This window comes from Capra hircus, chromosome 6 (genome assembly GCF_001704415.2).
Source record: "Capra hircus breed San Clemente chromosome 6, ASM170441v1, whole genome shotgun sequence".
NCBI lineage: Eukaryota > Metazoa > Chordata > Mammalia > Artiodactyla > Bovidae > Capra > Capra hircus.
In genome coordinates, this window is record NC_030813.1 from 46,558,804 (window position 1) to 46,581,309 (window position 22,506).

Sequence of the window (22,506 nt, forward strand, 5' to 3'; positions counted from 1 at the left end):
CATTTAGGGAAGATAGAAAAAGATGGGTGTTCACAAGAGAAAAAAGAGACTTAACCAAAGATATAAACAGAGGGAGAGATTAAAGAAGAAAAATCGTCTTTGGGCCCTTCTAAGTGTTCCCATGGACGGAGGAGCCTGGTGGGCTGCAATCCATGGGGTTGCTAAGAGTCGGGCACGACTGAGCGACTTCACTTTCACTTTTCACTTTCATGCATTGGAGAAGAAAATGGCAACCCACTCCAGTGTTCTTGCCTGGAGAACCCCAGGGACAGGGGAGCCGCCAGGTGGGCTGCCGTCTCTGGGGTCACACAGAGTCGGACACGACTGAAGCGACTTAGCAGCAGCAGCAGCAGCAGCAGCAGCAGCAAGTGTTCCCTTGAACTAAAGCTGGTGGCTATAGTGTCATTAAGAATATTGGCCTTCAGCGTGTATCTAATCTGGTTTTCAATTTTTTGTTTTTAGAAAGCAAAAGACCTTTAGTAGTAGCAGTAGTAGTGTTACTTGCTTAGTTGTATCCGACTCTTTTCAACCCCACAAATTATAGCCTGCCAGTCTCCTCTGTCCATGGGATTCTCCAGGCAAGAATACTGGAGTGGATTGCCATTCCCTTCCCCAGAGGATCTTCCTGACCCAGGGATTGAATCTGGGTCTTCTGCATTGCAGGCAGATTTTTTTTTTTTTTTTTTTTTTTTTTACCATCTGAGCTTAGGGAAGTCCTTAAAAGACCTTTAAGTTGGTAAAGAATGTTACCATTCTCATGGTACAATACTCGTATATTCAGTTTTCCTCAGCTCTCACAAATTTTTCTATATTTGCCCTAGACATAGTTGTTAAATGTAGAATTCTGGAGTTTGATGATATTTTGGAGACAGTCTTGGTCCCTTTTTTTGTTGTTCAGTCACTAAGTCTGGTTTGACTCTTTGTGACTCTATGGACTGCAGCACACCAGGCTTCCCTGTCCTTCCACTATCTCCCAAAGCTTGCTCAAACTCATGTCCATGGAGTCGGTGATGCCATCCAACCATCTCATCTTCTGTTGTCCCTTCTCCTCCTGCCCTCAGTCTTTCCCAGCATCAGGGTCTTTTCCAATGAGGTGGCTCTTTGCATCAGGTGGCCTAAGTATTGGAGCTTCAGCTTCAGCATCAGTCCTTTCAATTAGTCCCTTTTAATGACAACCAATTACTGAAGCTCATGAGGTTTGATGACTTTCCTAAAGTTATCCAGCTAGTTTGATAAGCCCACAATGGAATCCTCATCTCCCAACTGGAGACCAATAAATTTCTTGCTCCGTCTCTATTCATCATATACTTATTCATCTAGCCTTCACTCATTCAGCAAGGGAGAAGGAAATGGCAACCCATTCCAGTATTCTTGCCTGGAGAATCCCATGGACAGAGGAGCCTGGTGGGCTGCCGTCTCTGGGGTCGCACAGAGTTGGACACGACTGAAGCGACTTAGCAGCAGCATTCAGCAAAAGTATATTCATTATTAACCATGTTTGTGGCACCATAAAATGCATAAAAGGTGAATAAAACGTATTTACTGCCGTCAGCAACAATCTGTTAAACAGTTAATTATAACACAAAATACAGTGAAATTATAGTGATGGAAATACGAACAAAGTACCATAAGAATTTTTGCAGAAGAATCAGCATTTAATTAGGATTAAGAGATTGAGGTTTGTTTTTCTGAGATTATACTTATCCTTAGTGAGGTTTTGATAGACATTAAAGCAATTCATTGTACAGAATTACAAAGTTCAAAGCTACCAAAGTATGAAAATGCATGATGTGTTCTGATGATGAGTAATCTAGCATGGCTGTATCACAGTAGGTACAGAATCAAGATGACAAAGGAGAGGCAGATATATCTCAGAATGCCATCATGAATGGCTAATACCAAATCAAAGTTTTTGAATTTCACTCTGTAGACACTTAGCCTATATTATAAGGCTAGAATGTGAATTCCATAAATAGAAAAAATGATATATTCAGCTTAATTTCTCCAGAGGCTACAGAGTAAGTTTTTAAACATTGGTTAATTGGGTGAGTAGAAACTCAGCAAATATTTGGTGTGTGGATGAATGGTCAGGGGAAAATCCTCGATGGATATAGAGGACTTTTTCATGGTCTAACCAACATTTTAGAAGATAACCAGAACCATTACAATAGTTTGTTGGAAGGCAGAGAGTTTGGGGAAAGGGTTACCACTTTGGAGGCTCTTACAGACTATAGGTCAGAGTTCATCAGAGCCTGAACTCAGTCCTGGCAGTCGGAAGGGAGTGGACAGTTGAAAAACGGTAGAGGTAGATTCTCTAGGACTTCATATATTCATTCTACAAACACTAAACGAATACCTTTTATATTTGGGGCATTAAGCTTGCCTCTGGGGATGGAGATAAATAAGGAAAAGTTTTTGTACTCAAGTGATTTATTACAGTCAGTTCAGTTCAGTCGCTCAGTTGTGTCCGACTCTTTGCGACCCCATGAATCGCAGCACGCCAGGCCTCCCTGTCCATCACCAACTCTCGGAGTTCGCTCAGACTCATGTCCATCGAGTCAGTGATGCCATCCAGCCATCTCATCCTCTGTCGTCCCCTTCTCTTCCTGTCCCCAATCCCTCCCAGCATCAGAGTCTTTTCCAGAGTCAACTCTTCGCATCAGGTGGCCAGAGTACTGGAGTTTCAGCTTTAGCATCATTCCTTCCAAAGAAATCCCAGGGCTGATCTCCTTCAGAATGGACTGGTTGGATCTCCTTGCAGTCCAAGGGAGTCTCAAGAGTCTTCTCCAACACCAGATTGGAAGAGAGAAAAACAACAGTAATTATAGTATAAGAGAACAAAACATCATTCGTTAAGTTCTGACTTTGCATCAAGTGTTGTGCTAGGCATATTACATACATCCTCTTATTTAATCTTTATAGCCTCACTGGTATTGTCCTCATTTTGTAGATAAAGGAAAGTCTGTTCCTAACTTGGAGGGTCCAGGCCATGAGTACAATTGAAAAGTGAAAGTGATAGTCACTCAGTTGTGTCTGACTCTGCGACCCATGGGCTGTAGAGTCCATGGAATTCTGCAGGCAAGAATACTGGAATGGGTAGCCTTTCCCTTCTCCAGGGGATCTTCCCAACCCAGGGATCAAACCCAGGTCTCCTGCATTGCAGGCAGATTCTTTACCAGCTGAGCCACAAGGGAAGCCCAAGAATACTGGAGTGGGTAGCCTATCCCTTCTCCAGCAGATCTTCTCGACCCAGAAATTGAACCAGGGTCTCCTGCATTGCAGGTGGATTCTCTACCAACTGAGGTAACAGGGAAGCCCAGTACAATTGGAAGCCCACCTACTATAAGTCTAGATTTTCAGAAGTTATAAGTGAAGCTAATAAACTGCTAAGTAAATTCTACTTGGTTTTCTTGTCTTGAAAAATATACCTTTATAACAATCTGGGAGGCAAGTTTCAAATTCAGAATGCTTAAGACTCCTCAGAAGTCCCTAGCTTGTGGTATCTCCCACCCACTTCTGACCATAGCTCTACCCCATACCTGGACAGACAGGTCCAAGCTCTGTTCACATACTCCACAAATGACCACCCTTTGACCACCTCTCCATCCTGAGGCCAGCATCCATCAGGAGAGTAGCTCCACTGAAGAGGCTCTGCAGGCCCTGGGTGCTGGCTAAGGGCCTCTGGGCTGGGGTATCAGAGTCTTGGGGTTGTGTTCTGAAAGGAGGGACATGGATTCTGGGTGAGGGGTATAGTCAGAGGAGGGCCATAACAGGCCTCTTACTCCCAAGCCCCGCTGCCTTGGTCTAAGAACAGTACTGGATAAGGAAAAGGGAGAAATAAGCAACCTAAGTATACACAGGTAGGAAGTGGAGCCAGAATTGTGCAGGGTTACCCAGGCACACAGAGGAGAAGGCGCGCCCCAGTCAGTCAGGGGAATCAGCTGACGCAAGAGTACTGACCAATGAGTGACTGGGGATGGAAAGTAGGAGTCTGTCCAGGGGATCTTTCTAGAAGGAGTATTGTTTAAAGTCTCTAAGGTGGGCTGGGACGTGGCTGCAAGTGTAGAGGAGCATTTACAGCCCTTTCCCTAAGGTCCAGAAGCTGAAAGGGTGGCAGTCAGTTTGGCAGGGTTAGAATTGTGCTCATAGGGAAGAAAAATGAAGCTCTGTTAGACAGTGGCTGAATCCTGAAGAGTTAAGCCTTCTTTATCGTAAAGGGACAAGAAAGGAACACAGTCACATTTAGGTATAAGGGCTGAGGGAGGACTAGAAAGCAAAGCTTTCTTCCTTGAAGCCTAGGGCGGCAAGGAGTTGTTTACAGAACTAGACAGTCCAGAAGGAGGCGCAGGAAACTGGGCTTTCACTGTCTGAACTATGGGTTAATAAGGAGAATGCTAGTGGAAGGAAAGAGAAAACAAGTATGACAGAGTCTTGCAAAGCAGCTGTATTTAAGAAGTGTGCAGAAGAGAGGACTAGCCCAAAAGACAACAAAATGAAAACCTGAGCAGCAGAAGCTTCTGAGACAGGGAGCCTGATCTGCACAGGGTCTGGTGGGCTCAGTCTAGAGAAGGGACTTTCAGTTGCTGGGGGGGGCAGGACACACACACACACAGGAGATGTTAGCAATCAGGAGTTGGGGTGAGAGGAGTGGAAACCAGATTATAAGGAATTGGGGATACATAACGAGGAAGTAAAGGAAGTTAATTCAGATCACGTTTTTAAAATTAAGTTTGACTTCAAGAGGAGAGAGATTAGACATTTGTTTGACAGGAATGTAAGGTCCAGGAAAAAATGGACATGTCCTCCTTCTCCTCTTTTTGTTATTAGTGAAGGTATTTATAATGTCTTTGGCTGAAAGGTTGCAGTGAAAATAGAGACTGGAGAGAGGAGTACTTGCATAAGACCTAGCCACCCCTTTCCTCTGCTCTTCCACTAGTAGGAGTGAGAGCCGATGCCACCACTCTCTGCCTTCGGGCCATCCACCTCAGGAAACATCCCGGTTCATGCCAGTCACCGCACGAAGCCCAGGGCCTCCAGGTCACCCCTTCACAGGTGACTCTCACCTCCAGAGCTTCAGTGCCTCTTAAGACCGCCTCCCTTACCCAGCCTTGTCCTCTCCGCCCCCCTTGCCTCCATTATTCCTCTTCATGGCTTTGTCACTGGCTGACATAAGTGCTCTTATTTCATCATGACTTTCCTGTCCTTGATAAAAAGTAAGCGCCAGATCTCAGAGCAGTGTCTGGCACATAGTAGAAACTCAGTACGTATTGGTTAAATGATGAACGTAAAAGGCGGGGGGGAGGAAAATTGGTGGGACAGGATTCCAAAGCAGAGGTTGGCAGACTTTTCCTGTAAAAGGCCAAATAGTAAATATGTAAAATTTTGTTGGCCACAGACAGTCTGTACTTCTTAATACTCTTTATTGTTTTCTAAAATAATCTTTCAAAAATGTAAAATCCATGCTTAGCCCACAGACCACACATAGACAAGCCGCAGATCTGACCTTAATTTCTGTGAGTAAAAGTGAAGGAAATGGGATTAAGAACAAAGGTGAAGATGGTAGCTCTGAAGACCTCCCTAAAGGGAAAGGAGATGTCTCCCTCTGAAGACCTCCCTAAAGGGCGATGAGAAAAAAGATGAAAGGTGTGTAGAACCTTTGAGGTAAAGAACAGACAAGCAAGAGAATCTATTTCAGTGGCATCAGCCTCAGCTTGGGTTGCGGGGGATGAATTCTGCAGTTGGGTGTGAAGCACTTGAAGAGTAGGAAAGTTCTGAGAGAACAGGGAAGCTAATTACATAGAGATAAATAAGGAAAATGATAAACATGGTGGGATTCAGACAGAGTTGAACAACATGAATCTGTGTTGTGTTCTGGAAGACAAGGGGAAAATGGGAAAAGGTAGATCCTGAGAATTATATCTTATGAAGTTTGAGTGATGCTGCACAAAATTTTAAAGGTGGTTGGCCTGGCATACTAGTTCAGAATAATATTTTGTTTTCCTCATACTCTTTTTTGATAAAATTGCCTCTAGAATCATCATAGAAATATGAGTCAGTTTGTGAATAATATCAGTAATTGCCTTTATTTGTGAATGGCTACGCTATAGTTGTCTATGCACGTGTACTCAGTCGCTTCAGTCATGTCGGACGCTTTGTGACCCCATAGACTGTAGCCCACCAGGCTCCTCTGTCCATGGGAATTCTCCAGACAGAAATACTGGAGTGGGTTGCCATGCCCTTCTCCAGGGGATCTTTCAGACCTGGGGATCGAAACCTCATCTCCTGCATCTCCTGCATTGCAGGTGGATTCTTTACCCACTGAGCCACCTGGGAAGCCCAAACTGTAGTCATTATCTCTCATTTAGTCACTTATGTAGTTCTGGTATTATCTCTCGGAGAAGGCGATGGCACCCCACTCCAGTACTCTTGCCTGGAAAATCCCATGGACGGAGGAGCCTGGTAGGCTGCAGTCCATGGGATCGCGAAGAGTCGGACACGACTGAGTGACTTCACTTTCACTTTTCACTTTCCTGCATTGGAGAAGGAAATGGCAACCCACTCCAGTGTTCTTGCCTGGAGAATCCCAGGGATGGGGGAGCCTGGTGGGCTGCCGTCTATGGGGTTGCACAGAGTCAGACACGACTGAAGCGGCTTAGCAGCAGCAGCAGCAGCAGTAGCAGTATTATCTCTGATATACAAGATGAGGAAATTGAGAATTAGGGGAGTTAAGAAACAAGGCCCGCAATGTTCTTAAATGATAGAGCTATATGAACCCAACCAAGTCTGTCTGACACCTGGTCTGTGCTCTTAGTGTACCTCAGTAGGGTGTTGATCAGTGGATTACTGTCAGTGTGGAAGGAGGTCTCTAGTGACAAGTCCTGTCCTCTATCTTGTTCAGCATTTTTTGATGCTCTAGATGAGGACATAGATAGTGCATTTATCAAACTTTCCAGCAGTGCACACCCAGGAAGAAGAGGGAATACATTAGATAACAGGATGAGGATCCAGGATTGTCTCAAATTGGAACGGTTCACCAAAGAGGAAATGTAACAGATATAAGAATACAGCCCTTTACTTATGTCAGAAAAAACTGCACAAGTATGCTATGCTTTAGCTCTAGGGTGTGTGGGGAAGAAAAATGCTTGAAGGCTTTCGTCACCCACTTTGACTGTGGTGAACTGTAGTTTGTCCAGAGGAGAATAGAACAGAGAAACTATTCAGGACCACTTCACCTGGGGAACTGTTAAAGGAACTCATAAAGTCTCAGAGCAACAACAAGAAAAACAAAAAACACACACAGAAAACCCAGCCTGGTGGTGATGGTGTTGGGAGTTGGGGAAAGAACAGTCAGTGTCCTCCAATGTTTTCTGAAAGTTTTCATAGAAGATAAGTTAGGCTAGTTCTGACCACAAAGGTCAAAACTAGGAGTAGTACGTGGGGATTACTAGGAGCCAGAGTTTGACTGTGTATGAGAAGTAACTCCCCCTAAATTAAACCTGTTCAAAATTTTAACTGGTTTCAATGGGAATTAATGTGTCCCCTATTGCTGAATGCGTTTTAGACTGAGACTGAACAATCATTTGTTAGAACTTACTCTAGATGACCTCTAAAGGCTCTGCCAACACCATGGTTTTGCCTCTGAAAATGTCAGATGAATAAAGCATTCCCTTATTTTTCAGAATAGTAAACTCATTTTTCTCCTGTGTTTGCAGCCTGATCTAGTACTGTGTTAGATATATGGTGGTGTATATATTACAGAACTTCTGTTTTGAACTTAAGCTGTCCAAGTTCTAATTTTTCACTTAGAATGTGACAAGATGTTTAGCACACCAAGTCAGGCTTCAAGTATTTCTTTTAAATGGATGTGTTCTTTTGTATAATTCTTGCCAAAGATTACACTGAATTTGTACCATATTCCTACCAATGTTTTTTCCAAATCACATCCTATGATGTAACTTTTGGTAAGTTTAAAGGGAATATATTTATATAAGAGGTACCTTGAAATGCTCACTTATCTTTTAACAAATTAAATCTAATATCCAGGTTGAAGTTGTTTCAAGAAAGACTTAATCTATTGACTTTCTGAGACCATTAGTTAGTTCTTAAACTTGGTGCTGTGATCTGCCTTGTTCTGTTTTTGTAACACATATATTCATAGTCTTAATTTTCAGCTTTAGCAATAGAAAGTTAACCGGATATGTATTGAAAACCTCTTGATTGCTTCTCTAAAGCTGTTAAAATGCACGTCATTTTTGTTGGTTACCATCACTAAGTCTTTGTGACATTCATGAACAAAGTTGAAGCAAAAATAGCAAAGCTCTCTATTTTTGGTTTTAAATCCCTAAAGTTTACCTAATAAATAATTCAATGGGTATACTAATTGAAAAGAAATACTTCTTTTTTTTTTTTTTAGGTGTAATCCCTTTTCATGGATTTTCAATGTATGGTAAGTTAGGCTTTAAAATACTCACTGTTTTATTACACTTTAGAAAATTTAAACATGAACCTCACACTTTATATTGCATCACCCACACATTCAACAATGTTATTGTGCACTTTTAAACACTGGGTTTGGTATTTGTTTATATGTCCAATTAAAATTTTGCTGAGATGATGATTGCTTGTGAAATTAAACATACCATGAAAATGGTTCTATGGTTTACCATTTTCTAATTCACTAGAAATTAGAAATATACACTGATATTTAGTTTTAATAGCTGTAAAAATTCCTAAACTAATTCCCGTAAGTCTTTTTGAAAAATACTAGATCAGAAAAAATGCAAAGGGAGGGACAACACCGAGTGAGCTCATGATTTCTTCAGACTGGCTGGTATGCAGAGCAACAGTTACGCTGAAGGATGCGGTCATCCTGAGCACACACGACAAACACGTGTGCAGGTTTGAGAGCCCTGAGCACCTTCTGCCTCACATGTCTTTGAATGAGGAATGCAGGAAGCGTCACAAAGATAAGCAAGAAGGAGACCGCTCTCTCTCTTAATGCCATTCAATTTTTCATTTATCTGCGTTACATATGAACTTGTTGAAGATTCTTGTCCCAACTATTCCTCCTCCCCAACCTTTAGAGTAAACAGAAATATAAAGTTTACCTTTGTAAAAAGAATCAGCAATAACACTCTTCTTTGTAAAAAAAAACAAAAACCCTCGAGTGTTCAGCATCATACCATGATGGTGAATGACATAGTATAAAACCTTTAAAACCAGCATACAACAGGAAGAATTCAGAGTCTAGGAATTTTGCATTATGCTTTGCTTGGCTTTATTCTCTTGAGCCACCAAAATTTCATAACATAATGCATATTGTTATAGTGAGGTTCCAGCATATTTCTCTTTCATAAATATGTGAGGAATTTAAAATAGAAAACCTAGCAAGGGTAAGAATATAAATTTTTATCTTTAATAATAAAATGTAAGCCCTTTAATCCTTTTATTTTAATAATCCCAACTGCAAGCATTTTTCAAGTAAATAGTTTTTAAAAGGTGTACTTGAGCGATTTAGAGAACAGTTAATGATGTCAGGAAGTTTAAATTTTCTAACAATTCTCAGAGTACAAAATACATCATTGACTCCTGCCTGTTCACAGATGAAATAATCATATTGTCAGGTTGGCATCTGATTTTAAAAATCTGACTTTCTGACATTCAGCTGTGGGCTATCTGGTTGAGCTGACCCACCTGTGCTTAATTGCCATAAACAGTGCAAAAGAAAATTTAATTCAAATTCATTAGAGATTGTTATCACAAACACACAAAAAATTCATTAGAGAAATAAATTCTTAGAGTTGTTTTGCTTCAAACCTATGAAAACTGTCTAGAAACATATTGGGATATGCCAATGTTGACCAATAGCCTGTTAATCAGAATTTTAATTTTCAAATTCCATCAGTTGAAGACCAACTTTCTAAAAGCTAGTCATAAATCATCTTATATTTTACTTACCTGATGTCAAAAATTAAAAAATTTGAAAGATCCTTTATGGGACAAAGTAAAAATGAATTGCCTGGATGTCACTTTGTTATTACTTCAATTTAAAAAGAGATTTTATGTAATTTTTAAAAGTTACTTCGAATTTTTAATACCCTTATGTGGTTCCATTGTGTTATTCTACTGTTGGGATTATAAAACATTTTATAATTTACTCCATTTAAAAAATTTTTTAATGATAGTTTTTACATGTGCATATATTCCCTTTTCAACATGAAAAAAGAATATATATGATTTTAAACTTGAATGAATATTATTACCATAAAATATTTATTTATTCTTTGTTTTGTGAACTTATCTTTTCAATTACAGTACTTCTGCAGTTTTATCAATTAATCTTTCTTATTCTTTCAGTTGCACCACTTTGTTTTCTATACCATGAACCTTCCAAACTGTATCAGATATTCCGTGAGATGTATGTGCGTTTTTTCTTCAGGCTTCATTCCATCTCTTCTCATCCTTCTGTAAGTTCATAAAAAATTGGATCAAACCAGACTCTGATTTGTTCTTTTTTACCTTAAGAAAAACAAATTGTCAAGCATCACTTTCCTATGGAAAAAAATGAAAGAATAAATCGATACTTGAATAGTTTTAGTAATAATGACAAAAAAAGTCCTTTATCACTTGCATTTAAATTATCTTTTATATGTTGAAAGAATAAACATAGCAATGTCTGTATTGTGTTCTTTGACAAAGAGGGCTACGTGTTGTGAACACTGGTTTGCTCATCTCTGAAATGAGGTTAGTGCTGAGTTTCCATGGTGCTGTAAGAAGAGTACGAAGTACTTGGGTGGTGCTTGGCTCATGGCAGGTGTTCAGTAAATAGATGGCTGTTGTTTTTATTGTCATTATGATCCTCATCATCTTTGTTAATGAAAATTAAACATTTGTTTGTCCCTTATTTTCCAATATCATGTTTGACTAATTATCCCTTATCAAACTAGATATTTTCTTTGTGTTTGTTCAATAGATAGCTCCTTGGCCTTAACAAGAAATTCAAGGAGAAGCATACTGGGAGTCGTATCTGTTTTATTTTGGCCGACCCTTTATCGTATCTTCCCTCCCCACTCCTACCCTCCTTAACCTGAATAAAAACAAGTATTTATTTCAGTTATACTTTTTCTGTCTTTGGGCCTGCTTTGGTCTGCTTGTGAGTAACTTGACTGACACTCCCAAAGAAACATTAAAATTGGAATGTGTCAGGGCTACCAAGTTTCCTGAAAGAGAAGATTGTTACACTGCTACTAAGCTAAATAGCAGTTCCTCATACCTCCTCCCCATTTTAATCCTGTGTATTCCTAGTCCACCTTCCTCTGTCTAGTGTTGCTCTCAAACACTGCTGATGAAAGATGGCAAATAACAGAAATCCAGGATGTCACAGATGAGCAAATGAAGTGCTACCAAACTATCACGGGTCTCTTCCCTCTGAGATAACTTGATTTACTGTCTATATTGCAATAATGTTTAATCTAGAATAACCAAAAATATATTATAATTCTCTTTTCTAATAAGTCATGCTTAGCATCAGATTTCTTACTCTCATGTTTTATTTTCATACTTCAGACTTAAAAAAGATTTTTTTTTTAAATTTTTAAAACTCTGGCTATTTTTTCTGTGCCTCCATGCTGACCCTACGCTGTCCTCTTCCAGCTGACTGGGACAGCCCTGCCTCTGCCCTTTCTTTATTCAGTGAAATAAAGACTTACAGGCAATCCTCTCCTTTTCTGGCTTGCAGCCAGACTGAACTGTTTAGAACCACGACAGCCTTACTTCTTTAGAAACTCAAAAAGAGGATTAGAACTTCCTTACAAAGGACAATCCTGAGGAATGTTGAACTGCAAGAAAGACTTTATTCAGAGTTGTCAAGTAATTAATGCACTTGAAAAGCCATCTGCTTTGTACTCTACAATGCCCTTTTAAAAAAAGTAGATTTCAGTTTTTTAAAAAACCATCCTTATACTCAGTAATCAAACATTCTTGTTTGATGACTTCCTGACAGAAATTTCAAGCAGTCAGTCTTTCCCTGGGGATGGGCTTGATGAAAGAGTAAAAAAAAGCAGGAAATATTTTCCCTGATGGGCGAGGCAGCTGAAAGAAAGGAGCATATGGGGGAAGAAAGTAAGGGTGTGGCTACAGTGCCAGAGAAATACCTGGAAATTGGACTGCATCCAGAAAAAACTAATGTTGCTGAGCCTAAGTGATAATGTATGACTTACAGAGTAGCAGGCTTTCTAGAAAATGATGTTTTTCTTGAATTCTGAACATTACTATATGCCAGCTTATGCAGGGAGCCTCTTATTGTTAAAAAGGAGGCTCCTTAGCATATTTATAAGAGTGAGTATCCATAAAGAGGGATAAACTTATTTTTAATGTTTTAGAGACCGTTGGTGCATTTCCTGTCTTTGGCTTTTAAACAATACTGATATTGATCATCTTTTTCTCATTTCTGTTTGAGTACTTTGATGGCAGAGTTCATTTTTAAATACTAAGTTATGCATTTCTCTTGTGACTTATTGTATCCAGGGTATTGTGTCACTCTGTCTGCTGTTTGAAACTCTTCTGCAAACTTATCTCCCCCAACTCTTTTATCATCTGCGAGAAATTGGGGCTCAACCGTGAGTATTTTTCTCTCCTAATTGAAGAATAGATTGATATCAGAAGGCTCTTTTTAATCATCAAAGATGCAGTGATTTTTTTCAGAGAAATTAACATTTTCCCCAATAAAACAATAATTGCTGCTGCTGCTAAGTCGCTTCAATCGTATCCGACTCTGCGACCCCATGGACTGCAGCCTACCAGGCTCCTCTGTCCATGGGATTTTCCAGGCAAGAGTACTGGAGTGGGGTGCCATTGCCTTCTCCGAGAAAGAGGTACAGAGTACTTGGTTTAACACAATGAGGTGCCAGCGAACTTTTAGAATCTAACACATAGGGTAAAGGAGTGACCTAATCATATGCAGGTTAAAAAGTTCACTCTTAAAGTCTGAGAAATTGACAGAAGCAGCCTGTATGTGCAGGCCTCTCTGTCTCTGGGATTCTCCAGGCAAGAATACTGGAGTGGATTGCCATTTCCTTCTCCAAAACAATAATTATCAAGTAGTAAATTATAACACAACTTTGTGCCAAAAATTCTTGGAAGACTTACCAAAATCCTGATAAATTCTTATTTGCTTGGATTTTTGTGCTTGGTACAAGAATCACCAGAGAACTAATTCCAGTTCATAGTGAAAGATGGTGACCAAACTGAGGTAAAAATCTGTGGAAACAAACACTACCTGAGAAATATGATAATACTAAAATTGTCAGTTTAGGCCAGATTTATCAGAAGACAACTTCGAAAGCCAGATCAGTTAAAGTTTGCCATCTTTCACTAGTGAAAAACTAAATCAGTTATCTACTAATGGTTCTACACTGTGATTTTTCCTTCCAAAAGCTTGAATTTTTGTTTATTTATCTGAGTGTGAGTTATCAGCAAATATCCCAGTACAAGTTATCAGTGAATAGGTCGGGTACCTGTGGACCTCATTATCATTGGCTCTCTTTTCTTGTTTTCAACTGACAATGTCTGTGGCAATGGTGCCCCACTCCAGCACTCTTGCCTGGAGAATCCCATGAACGGGGGAGCCTGGTGGGCTGCAGTCCATGAGGTTGCGAAGAGTTGGACACGACTGAGCGGCTTCACTTTCACTTTTCACTTTCATGCATTGGAGAAGGCAATGGCAACCCACTCCAGTGTTCTTGCTGGAGAATCCCATGGACGGAGGAGCCTGGAAGGCCACAGTCCATGAGGTTGCGAAGAGTTGGACACGACTGAGCGACTTCACTTTCACTTTTCACTTTCATGCATTGGAGAAGGCAATGGCAACCCACTCCAGTGTTCTTGCTGGAGAATCCCATGGACGGAGGAGCCTGGAAGGCCGCAGTCCATGAGGTTGCGAAGAGTTGGACATGACTGAGCGACTTCACTTTCACTTTTCACTTTCATGCATTGGAGAAGGAAATGGCAACCCACTCCAGTGTTCTTGCTGGAGAATCCCATGGACGGGGGAGCCTGGTGGGCTGCCGTCTATGGGGTTGCACAGAGTCGGACACGACTGAAGTGACTTAGCAGCAGTAGCAGCAGCAGCATGGCAACAGAAATTTCCAAATGATTCATCAGTGTTTTGTTATTGTCTTCCTCTTTGTGTAACTCATATCATTTATTGATAATACCTAACAGTCTTTCTTTTATAGCCAATAAAAAATAGAATTCTGTTAATAATTGTTATTATAAAACAAAATTGTGGCAGAAATATATTACACATGTATTTTTTGTGTGGTAAACTGACCTCATTTTTTATTATTGTGAAATGAATATTTGTGTATATCTATGCTTTTCTGTAGACATTTAGTTAATTGTTATAACTAAAATCCTGATATTTTCCTAGTCTATTCATATACTTTAATCATTAAAAGGAACAAATTTATTTCAATAAATTATGGTAAACATCAAAATTCTAATGAAAGGAAAGTATAAAAATTCAGTTGTCAGGCTAGAAATCAATTATTATAAAAAGACTTTCATGAATTAAAACTAATGGTATTGGAAAGTTTTAATTAGAATTTAATTCTTTTTACTAGATATAGGACTTTTCAGGATATCTTCCTTCTACTTGAGTACTTTGTGCATTTTATCCAAGTTATCATATGTATGGACATAAATTATTCATAACATTCCATAATTATTCTTAATTAGCCTTTTACAGTCTTTAAAATCAGAGTGACACTACCTGTCTCATTCCTGAGACTGATGTTTGTATCTTGTATTTCTTGATTATTCTGGCCAGAGTCTTATTTATTTTATTCTTTGAAAAAATCAGTTTTGGTTGCATTGATTTTGTTTTTCTATTTTCAGTTTCATTGATTTATCCTCTTTTATTTGTTTTTTTTCCTACTGGGTGCTTGTTTTTGCTTTGTTTTGCTCATCTTTCTGCTTGCTTAAGGTGAAATTTAGAGAATTGATTTCAGATATTTCTTTCCTAGCATAAGCAATAGTAATGTTATAAATTTCCCTCAAAGCACTGCTTTACCTCCACTCAATAAATTTTGATATTTTATGTTTCTACTTTCATTCAATCAAAATGTTTCTTAATTTCTCTTGTGACTTCCTGTTTGACCATAGTTTATATAAAAGTACATTGTTTAATTTCCAAATATTTGAAAAAAATGTGATATCTTTCTGTTATTGATTTCTATTTTAATTCTATTATAATTAGAAATGTGCTTCTTAAGATTTTAGTTCTTTTAAATGTTGTTGTAGTTTGTTTTATGACCCAGAACATGAGCTACCTTGATGAATCTTTCATGTATACTTGAAAAGAATTCATTTCCTGCTAGCGTTGAGCAGAATGTCTATACATGGTAATAAAGTCAAGTTTTTTAATAATGTTCAAGACTTTTCACTGTTAATTTTCTGTCTACTATTTCTATGGATTATTGAAAAAGAAGTGTTAGAGTCTCCAATTATAACTGAATTTGTCTTTTTGTTTCTACATTGCTCTCTCTCTATATATATATATGTTTTTATTTCATATATTTGACACTGTTTTTAGGAGAATTGATCTGTTTATCATTATGTAATGTCTTTTCCTAATAATAAATCTATGTCTGATATAGCCATTCCAGCTTTCTTTTTATTAAAATTTATATAGTGTATTCTTTTCTGTCCTTCTACTTTTAGCGTATTGATTATATTTATTGTATCATCTTTAGTGTACTGATGTCTTTACTTCTTGGGCTTCCCTTGTGGCTCAGCTGGTAAAGAATCTGCCTGCAATGTGGGAGACCAGGGTTCAATCCCTGGGTTGGGAAGATCCCCTGGAGAAGGGAAAGGCTACCCACTCCCTGGAGAATTCCATGGACTACAGTCCATGGGGTCACAAAGAGTTGGACACAACTGAACTGTGTCTGATATAGCCATTCCAGCTTTCTTTTTATTAGAGTTTGTATCGTGTATTCTTTACTGTCCTACTTTTAGTATATTGATTTATCAATGTCTCTGCTTTTCAGGTGGCTTTCTTATCAAAAGTATATTCAGGTCTTTCATTGTGGCAGTTTAATTGGTGTGTTTATTCCATTTATATTTAATGTAATTGGTATTGGGTTAAAATAATAACAGTTGATACCATTTACTATTTTGATAGACTTTTTTGTTTGTTCCATGTGCTCTTAATCCTTTTTTTCTCTCTTTTCCTGCCTACTTTTGAATATTTTTGATTCCATTTTTATCTCCAGTATTAAGTTATTATTTATACCTTTTAAAAAATATTTTTTGATAATGTCTGTCTTAGTTCAGTCTGGTACAACATATTACTATAAACTGTATGGCTTATGAACAACAGAAATTTATTTCTCACAGTTTTGGAGACTGGAAGTCTAAGATCAAGTAGATAGTATGGTCGAGTTCCAGAGAGGACCTTCTTCTAGGTTGCAGACTGCTGACTTCTCATTGTATCCTCATGTGATGGAGAGCACAGAGGAAAAACAAGCTGTCACATCACTTTATGAAATCACTAATCCCAATCATGAGAACCTACTTCATCTTCAGTTCAGTTCAGTTCAGTTGCTCAGTCATGTCTGACTGTTTGCAACTCCATGAATCACAGCACGCCAGGCCTCCCCGTCCATCACCAACTCCCAGAGTTCACCGAAACTCATGTCCATCGAGTCAGTGATGCCATCCAGCCATCTCATCCTCAGTCGTCCCCTTCTCCTCCTGCCCTCAATCCCTCCCAGCATTAAGGTCTTTTCCAGTGAGTCAACTCTTCGCATCAGGTAGCCAAAGTATTGGAGTTTCAGCTTCAGCATCAGTCCTTCCAATGAACACCCAGGACTGATCTCCTTTAGGATGGACTGGTTGGATCTCCTTGCAGCCCAAGGGACTCTCAAGAATCTTCCCCAACACCACAGTTCAAAAGTATCAATTCTTCGGTGCTCAGCTTTCTTCACAGTTCAACTCACATCCATACATGACCACTGGAAAAACCATAGCCTTGACTAGATGGCACTTTGTTGGCAAAGTAATGTCTCTGCTTTTCAATATGCTATCTAGGTTGGTCACAACTCTCCTTCCAAGGAGTAAGCGTCTTTTAATTTCATGGCTGCAATCACCATCTGCAGTGATTTTGGAGCCCCCCAAAATAAAGTCTGACACTGTTTCCACTGTTTCCCCATCTATTTCCCATGAAGTGATGGGACCAGATGCCATGATCTTAGTTTTCTGAATGTTGAACTTTAAGCCAACTTTTTCACTTTCCTCTTTCGCTTTCGTCAAGAGGCTTTTTAGTTCCTCTTCACTTTCTGCCATCTAATCCTAATTAACTTCCAATCTCTTTCCTATTACTATCACATTGCAGGTAGTTTCAGTGAATTTGGGGTAGGGGTGGGGACAAAAGCATTCGGGCTATGGCAGTGCCTTGGGCTTCCGTGATGGCTTAGCAGGTAAAGAATTCGCCTGCAGTGGAGGAGACAGGGGTTTGACCCCTGGGTCAGGAATATCCCCTGGAGAAGGAAACGGCAACACACTCCAGTATTCTTGCCTGGGAAATCCCATAGCATTATCACTAAAAAAAATATGCATGCCTTAATTAGAAAATACTTTATGCAGGATTTACAATATACATCTTTAATCTATCACCTTCTATTTTCAAATAAACTCCAGGCCTGGAGGGCTTCACAGGCAAATGCAGCCAAACATTTCAGGGAGAAATAATACCAATTATTGTTTTTCTCTGACTGCTATCAAGGTCTTTGTCTTTGTTTCTCAACAGTTTATTTATGATGTATCTGGACATGGATTTCTTGGGTTTATCCTGTTCAGGGTTTTGAACATCTTGAATTTGAGTGTTATTTCTTTTGTCAAATTTAGGAAGTTTTCAACCATTATTTCTTTTTTTAGGTTTCATCTTTTTTTTCCCCAAACTTTAAACTTTTTATTTTGTATTAGGGTATATCCAGTTAACAATGTTGTGGTAGTTTCAGGTGAACAGCGAAGGGACTCAGCCATACATATACATGTATCCATTTTCCCGCAACCATTATTTCTTCAAATATTTTTTTTTTCTGTACCACTCACATTCATCTTTTCTTCTGGAACACAAATATTAAAACTTTTGGTCTTATCCCACAGGTTTCTAGAGCTCTTTTCATTTTATTTTTAATTCTTTTTATTCTGTAGTTCAGATTAGACACTTTCTATTGACTTATACTTAAATTCACTGGCTCTCTCATTGTTTATTTCCATTTTGCTGTTGGATTCATCCAGTGAGGGTTGCTTTGTTGTTGTTATCATTTTTGTATTTTTTAGTTCTAAAATTTATATGTGGTTTTAACAAAACTCAGAATTGTACATTAATAAAAGCAAATTCCACTGTATATAAATTATGCATCAGTAAGCTTTATTTCTAAGAAACTGATTCTGTGCTGGACATACTAGGGAGCAGGGGGGCATGGTATGTGGTACTGTTGGTCTAAGAAGACACTGTGAGAGATCCATAAAATGAAACTAGTTGAAGTCAATAATTTAGGCTTAAAAGTGAATTTGTTTTGTTTTGGGCCGCACTGCATGCCTTGCAGGATCTTAGTTCTCAGACCAGGGATCGAACCTAGGTCCCCTGTAGTGGAAGCATGGAGTCTAATGGCATGCCAGGGAATTAGTGAACTTTTAAAATTTAAAACATTCACTGGCCAAAAGTTTTTTTGGCATCTATAAACTAATATTCTAAAACCAATGAAGAAACATGATTTATAATACTACTGCCTACATGTACTTTGTTATATTAGAGCAATAGTTATATAATATTGAGGAATTTCTGAAACTTGGGGGTCCTTTTTCAATCTTAGGAAAATTAATATGACATCAACAAAGGCAATCTCTAGATCCCATTTTCACTTTTAAGAAAAAATCCGGGTATTTATATAATATTATGACAGTTTTAACAAAGAATTTGGCTAAAACCTCTCAGGGGCAGTCAAGTGATATTTAATTGCTAATAGATAGTAGAGAAATAGGAGAGAGTATTTTCTCTCTTCAGGCACCAAAGCCAGGTTTGTTTCCTGATTCTAGAGATAAAAATATTATTGTAACATAACCTCGTTATGAAACAGTAGGATCTCATACTTCTTAGGATTTTTTTTTTTTTTCACAAAATAGAATAATTAAATTTTCTTGTTGATATTTCAGAGTTCTGATGACTCCTTTTTAAAACTAAAGGGTTGAAATCAGAAATCTATTTCTAAGTTCTCTTATAGCTTTTCTATTTTATTTTTCTTTTGCTAAGTTGCTTCATTCATGTCTGACTCTTTGCAACCCCATGGACTATAGCCTACCAGGCTCCTCTGTCCATGGGATTATCCAGGCAAGAATACTGCAGTGGGTTGCCATTTCCTTCTCCAGGGGATCTTCCCGACCCAGGGATCAAACTCAGGTCTCTTATGTCTCCTGCACTGGCAAGTGGGTTCTTTACCACTAGCACCTGGGAAACCCCTTATAGCTTTAAAACTATTTTTCCTTGTCTTTTTTGTATCCTTAGTAGCTATTTGAGTGAAATCTAGGAATATAATTTATTGAATTGGAAAAATATGCAGCTATAAGTATTTATTTAAGTATCCTGAATAAAAATTCAAATAATCTTGGCTTGCCTGGAACTGTTGAGACTATAAGATCACCTCATTGATAGCTAATTAGTACATATCCTGGAAAACAAAATGTAGAAGTGAGTTTTCTAAAGAATGAACTACAACATAAAGTAGGGCTCTGGAATATAATTCTTTCTCTTAATGCTTTTGAGACCACTAATTTGGGAACTCAAGGTTTCTCAGCTGAATTTTTACAGCTGTTAATAGAGTACTTGAGTTTTTTGAAATATATTTTATTGAAGTATAGTTAATTTACAATGTTGTGGTAATTTCTACTGTATGGCAAAGTGATTGAGTTATACATACATATATTCTTTTTCATATTCTCTCCCATTACGGTTTATCACAGGATATTGAATATAGTTCCCTTTGCGATACAGCAAGACCTCCTTGTTTATACATTCAGTATATAGCAGTTTGCATCTGCTCATCCTGAACTCCAATCCATCCTTCTCCTGTTGGCCTTGGCAACCACAAATCTATTCTCTATGAGTCTGTTTCTGTTTCGTATATAAGTTCATTTAAGGTTCATATTTTAGATTCCACATACAAGTGATATCATATGGTATTTGTCTTTCTCTTTCTGACTTAATTCACTTAGTATAGTAATCTCTAATAATGTTGCTGCAAATGCCATCATTTTATTTCTTTTTTAAGGCTGAGTAGTATTCCATTGTATATGTGTAGAGTACTTGAGTTTTAAATGACTGTGAGTTTTAAAACCCACAAAGGAGTTACTGTCATTGTAACTCATTGAGATCCTCTGATAATTGCTTTTTGATGAGAAAAAATTCCACCGGTAAAATATCTTGTTTTCCTTTGTTTATAGACTTCGCATATCATTTAAATGGATGGTTCGAGCTTTCTCTGGATACTTAGCTACAGATCAACTCTTGCTTTTGTGGGACAGAATCCTAGGATACAACTCTCTGGAAATTCTTGCTGGTAAGAGTAAGTGCTTGTTCATAAAACACATGCTGTTTCTATAGTAAAGCCTTTCTTTTCTTTCTAACATTTACCGTCTATAATTGGAATTGGAATCTACAGTTGTCTGTCATTTCTAATTCATGAACATTTAGTCGATTTATCTGCCTTAGAAGACAAGGACTGATGTTCTGCAATCTAAATATGCCTGTGGAACTGCCCATCACCAGACTATTCCTAGTCTTTCTTCATTGCTTCCAGGAATGTCCGTTTCCGCTCCCCTGCTTCTAGTCCAGCCAGGGCATTTGTTCAGTCTCAGCACCTATGAGGTTTGTGCAGTGGAGTGTAGGTCTACTTCTGTTCTTCTCCTGACTCCTCTGATTATCTTGTAGTTCTGTTCTGTACCCCTTCTCAGCTACTACCTAAAAGCCAAACCAAGACTGAGCCTCCCTGCATAGTTGAAATCTCTGTCTGTGAGTAATACATAAAAGTTTCCCCTTTTACTTATTCTCTTAAGTCAAAAAAATTCAACATTTTTTCAGAAAGTCACAAACTCATCTCTTATTTAATAATTAAGCAGTTCTTACAACAGATATACACAGAGGGCAACTGTATGATAACACATATGGCACAGATTTCTTATATTATTTTGCTTCTCTGCATGTAAAATAGATTCAGTTGTTTCTGTCACCAGGATTATCAGGGAATTCAAATAAATATTACAGGGTTTTCACATGGGTGGAGAGCTGAAAAGTTGCCAGAGTGCTGGTTCCAGGCTTCTCCAGTTGTGTGATACTGAGCAAATTATTTAAGCTGTGAGAGCCTTTATTTCTTTACCCAGTGACAGCATTGTAAAGTCACCTCTCTGGCCATCTGGAAATAATGCTTAATTGAAGACCCTTTTCCTGGAAAAGATTCTCTAGGTACCATATTAACATATTTTTGAGTGCTGAGAGGTCTAGAGTAATTAGGTGGTATTTTTTAAAGGAAAGTTAGCATAATACTAAAGTGCCATGAAGATAACTGTTGCCCCTGATGTAATCAGAGTTATCATTTACCAAAGTTTTTAATAACTCCCAGTATCCTTCCATCTCAATTGTTTTTAAAGCCAATACAAATATGAGTTAGGAAAAAAAAATGGTGTGTCATCACCTCTTTTGGCTGAATGACTGTGATACATACCGTCTAGAGATGGAAGGAATCCTAGAGACCATCAAGTATAGCTTCTTTTAAATGTTTCTGGCAGGTAATACTTACCCTGTGTTTGAACATTCAGTGTTGGGTAATCCCTGTCTTATTGAATAAGACATTGTCTTAATGAATAGTGGCCTATTTCATTTCTGGATAATATAACTTGTTAAAATGTACTACTCTTGCACCAGGATCATGATCATGTTTTTTCTTCTCTCACCCCCTTCTTTCCCCAAAGTCTTCTATTTTCCAGGCTAAGTAGTCTTGTTTTTTGCTAACACATCTCAGGTGATAGGATTTTAAGATTTTCCACCAAATAATTCTTCTGGGTGTTCATAAATTTTGAAGAGCGTTGTATTAATATGTAACTTTTTGTATGTTTTCAAAAAGATGTTAGAGCATGTTAAAGAAATGGGCTAAGTATTACAAAGTGCTTTCTAATAATTAGGACCTTCCAAAAGTAGAATGGGCTTTTTAACTGCCATCTGAAGGGTTAAAAGATTTTCTATCATGAAAGAAATGTTAAACTATAAGACCTCAAAGCCTCTTCAATTTAAATTCTCCCTTTCTGTGACTAAGAGACATGAATGTTGAGTGCTGCATTTGCTGTAAGCCAGGCACTCTGCTGCATGCTTAACGCGTTAATAAGTTATTGATGCATAGGTGGAACGACAGTCCATGCCGCTGCATCCATTCGCTTTCTCAGAGGGTTTTT

The 22,506-nt window shown here is 38.4% G+C and overlaps 1 protein-coding gene across 1 annotated transcript in view; it reads left to right on the forward strand.

Annotated features, from left to right (window-relative positions):
* The window catches only part of TBC1D19 (TBC1 domain family member 19), a 147,949-nt gene that overhangs the window by 120,411 nt on the left and 5,032 nt on the right, over positions 1 to 22,506 (forward strand). Inside the window, exons 16-19 of the mRNA XM_005681489.3 lie at positions 8,414 to 8,446; positions 10,357 to 10,466; positions 12,526 to 12,617; positions 20,506 to 20,621. Coding sequence (XP_005681546.1) covers positions 8,414 to 8,446; positions 10,357 to 10,466; positions 12,526 to 12,617; positions 20,506 to 20,621 — 351 coding nt within the window. The remainder of the gene's footprint in view (positions 1 to 8,413; positions 8,447 to 10,356; positions 10,467 to 12,525; positions 12,618 to 20,505; positions 20,622 to 22,506) is intronic.